Below are 2,355 nucleotides of genomic sequence, written 5' to 3' on the forward strand. Positions count from 1 at the left end.
AACTGAGCAGCACGTTGCACCGGGAGAAGCGGCAGCGGACAGTCCAGGCGAGAGTAAGCTCCTGGGGAGCGGGTAGTGGCAGCACGTCACAGGGACGCCCCCGTGCTGCCACGTAGCTCCCGTGTCACTGCGGCAGGTGCATCCAGCCTCAGGCCTTGTTATGTAAAAGCTATGGTTAGCCTCAGCGCCGCTTATGATCCATCTTCACAGATCACCCTGGGCCACGCCACAGCGGTAATGGGACTGGGTCACAGTCATGGGCCAGAACACTTGACTGTCTTACTCACTGAGACTATCAAAGGTACAGAGTCAGTAGGAGCCTAAGTTCCATTTGTGAGGAAAAAAGGAGGGAAAAAAAGAAACCTCAAACCTAAAAGAACTCCCTTTCTAGAGTATCTCATGGCAAACGTGCAATATTGCTGTCCTCCACCGTCAGCGGTCATTAGTGGGACACCCACAAAACATGCTCTGGGTAATGTCTGGCTTGTCTGAGGGCCCCGCCACCACCCACTGTAGCAGGCAGCAGAACCATCTCAGCCAGAGCAGGACTGAGCCTCCAAGCCCTTTCAAGCATGTTTCCCACCTGCCCCAAAGGGAGCTGCCAGTTCTGATAGGAGGGTTTGTAGAAGCAAGTGGAGTGCAACCAATTTGTGGCAAACCCAGTCATAAACACCCCCTCAAAGCCCAAGCATCTGGGGAGATGGTGAGCTTTTGGGTTGGGGGAGATTATCTAGGGGGCAAGAAGGATTAAGAGAGTTTGGCAGCTGGTCCGAGCGTTGGCAGTTAGCAGAGGGGACAGCGAGGTTTGTAGGAGGGGTGGGGAGGAGGAGGAGGAGGAGCGTTTTTCTGGGTCAGCCGCATGGAGAAGGCATACACCTTTTTTTTCCTCAACCTTGTGAAGCCACTGAGAGAGAACAGCCCTCTGCAGCTGTATACTTTGTTAGTCCTGATTCGCAAAGACATCTTCACATAACCATAAACAGTACAGATGGGAATCTGCTTCTAGGTCAATCCAGTCCAGCCCTCGCACCATGGCATTTCCACAGACACCACTCCCGAGTGACTACAGGCTTCAGTTTGAGAGGAGGTTTAATCCCAGGGTTCAGCAAGGAACACCACCATTGCTTAGCTGTTTAATCTGCTAACACGAAGGGCTACAGGCAGGCTGAGTGTAACACCCCTGGAGACAAAGGATGAACAAGATCCTTATTAGCTGCACTAAATTGCAAACACTATGTCCATTAAAAAAAAGATCAGAACTTACAGAGTATTTGCATTCTCCAGTAATCACTCGTAATGCAGTAATAACATAGAGGTACTTTTTAATGTATAGCTATAAAACTAAGCTCAGGAAGTGCGCTTCACAACACAGTACTACAGCTCCGACTTGTCATAGCACCCTGGCGTGGTGTTCGCAGCCCCATCTGAACTGCAGCAGCGGGATCTCCACACACCTCCCGATCAATACAAACAACGCGGCAACCGGTGTCTGAACCAGAGAAGCGCGATTTCACAAGAGGAGAGTCGGGTTCTGCTGTGGCTCTGATTACACGGCGCTTTGTCACACACGGTGGTCAGCCTGGTACTCACCCTAAAAGGCTGGTCCGGTATAAACGGGAAGTAAGGGATCGACGACTGCTCTTCCCCCCATTCTCCAGCTACACAAGAGTTTCTGACAAACTGTCTGTCTGTAAACATGGCTTTCAGTTCAATGGCTACATCTGCAGGAGGATCTTCCGACTCCCCGCACGTCAGGCTGATGCCAAAGCTGCAACGCAAACAGAACGGCTTGCGCTCAGCCAGACACCAGCAAACCAGCCCCACATGCCGCTGGTCTCATTGCTCAGCCATTGACGGGCTGGTGGCATGGGGGCAGGGGTGACATCTCAGCTAGTTCAGGGAATGCTCCCAAAGCTCAGCAGGGACACGAACATGGTTATAGCATATATATAGATACGCGTGCGTGTGCACTGTGCATGTATGTCTATGTATGTGTGTATATATGCTGCTTTGGTCTCGAGTGAAACGCTGGGAAACAGGATCCCTTCAAGAAACGCCCCCTCTACGGGTCAAAGGAGAAATCAGCTCGCTATATTTAAAGCGATAAAAATAATCCCTCTCCAGAAAGGAGGGATCTGTGTGTGTGTGTGTCGGTGTGTGTGTGAGGCCTCCCCCGAGCCCACTCCCCGAACCCGGCGCCCCGGGGCGGGCAGCCCTGCCCGGCCGTTACCTCTCGGGGTTGAGATCCACTATGCCCATAACTAAGATCTTCTTTCCCGGCCTCATTCCTCCTTTGATGTGCCCACAGAAGGGGACGATCTGGAAAGGACAGAGGGGAGGGTGGCGAGGGTCACT

General features: G+C 52.4%; 1 protein-coding gene across 1 annotated transcript in view; it reads right to left on the reverse strand.

Moving 5' to 3' along the window:
* The window catches only part of LGALSL (lectin, galactoside-binding-like), a gene marked incomplete at its 5' end in the record, with an annotated part of 4,439 nt that overhangs the window by 1,753 nt on the left and 331 nt on the right, over window positions 1-2,355 (reverse strand). The window contains 2 exons of the mRNA XM_010141040.1: window positions 1,591-1,768; window positions 2,231-2,319. Coding sequence (XP_010139342.1) covers window positions 1,591-1,768; window positions 2,231-2,319 — 267 coding nt within the window. The remainder of the gene's footprint in view (window positions 1-1,590; window positions 1,769-2,230; window positions 2,320-2,355) is intronic.

Source organism: Buceros rhinoceros, unplaced genomic scaffold (assembly GCF_000710305.1).
Source record: "Buceros rhinoceros silvestris isolate BGI_N320 unplaced genomic scaffold, ASM71030v1 scaffold12788, whole genome shotgun sequence".
NCBI lineage: Eukaryota > Metazoa > Chordata > Aves > Bucerotiformes > Bucerotidae > Buceros > Buceros rhinoceros.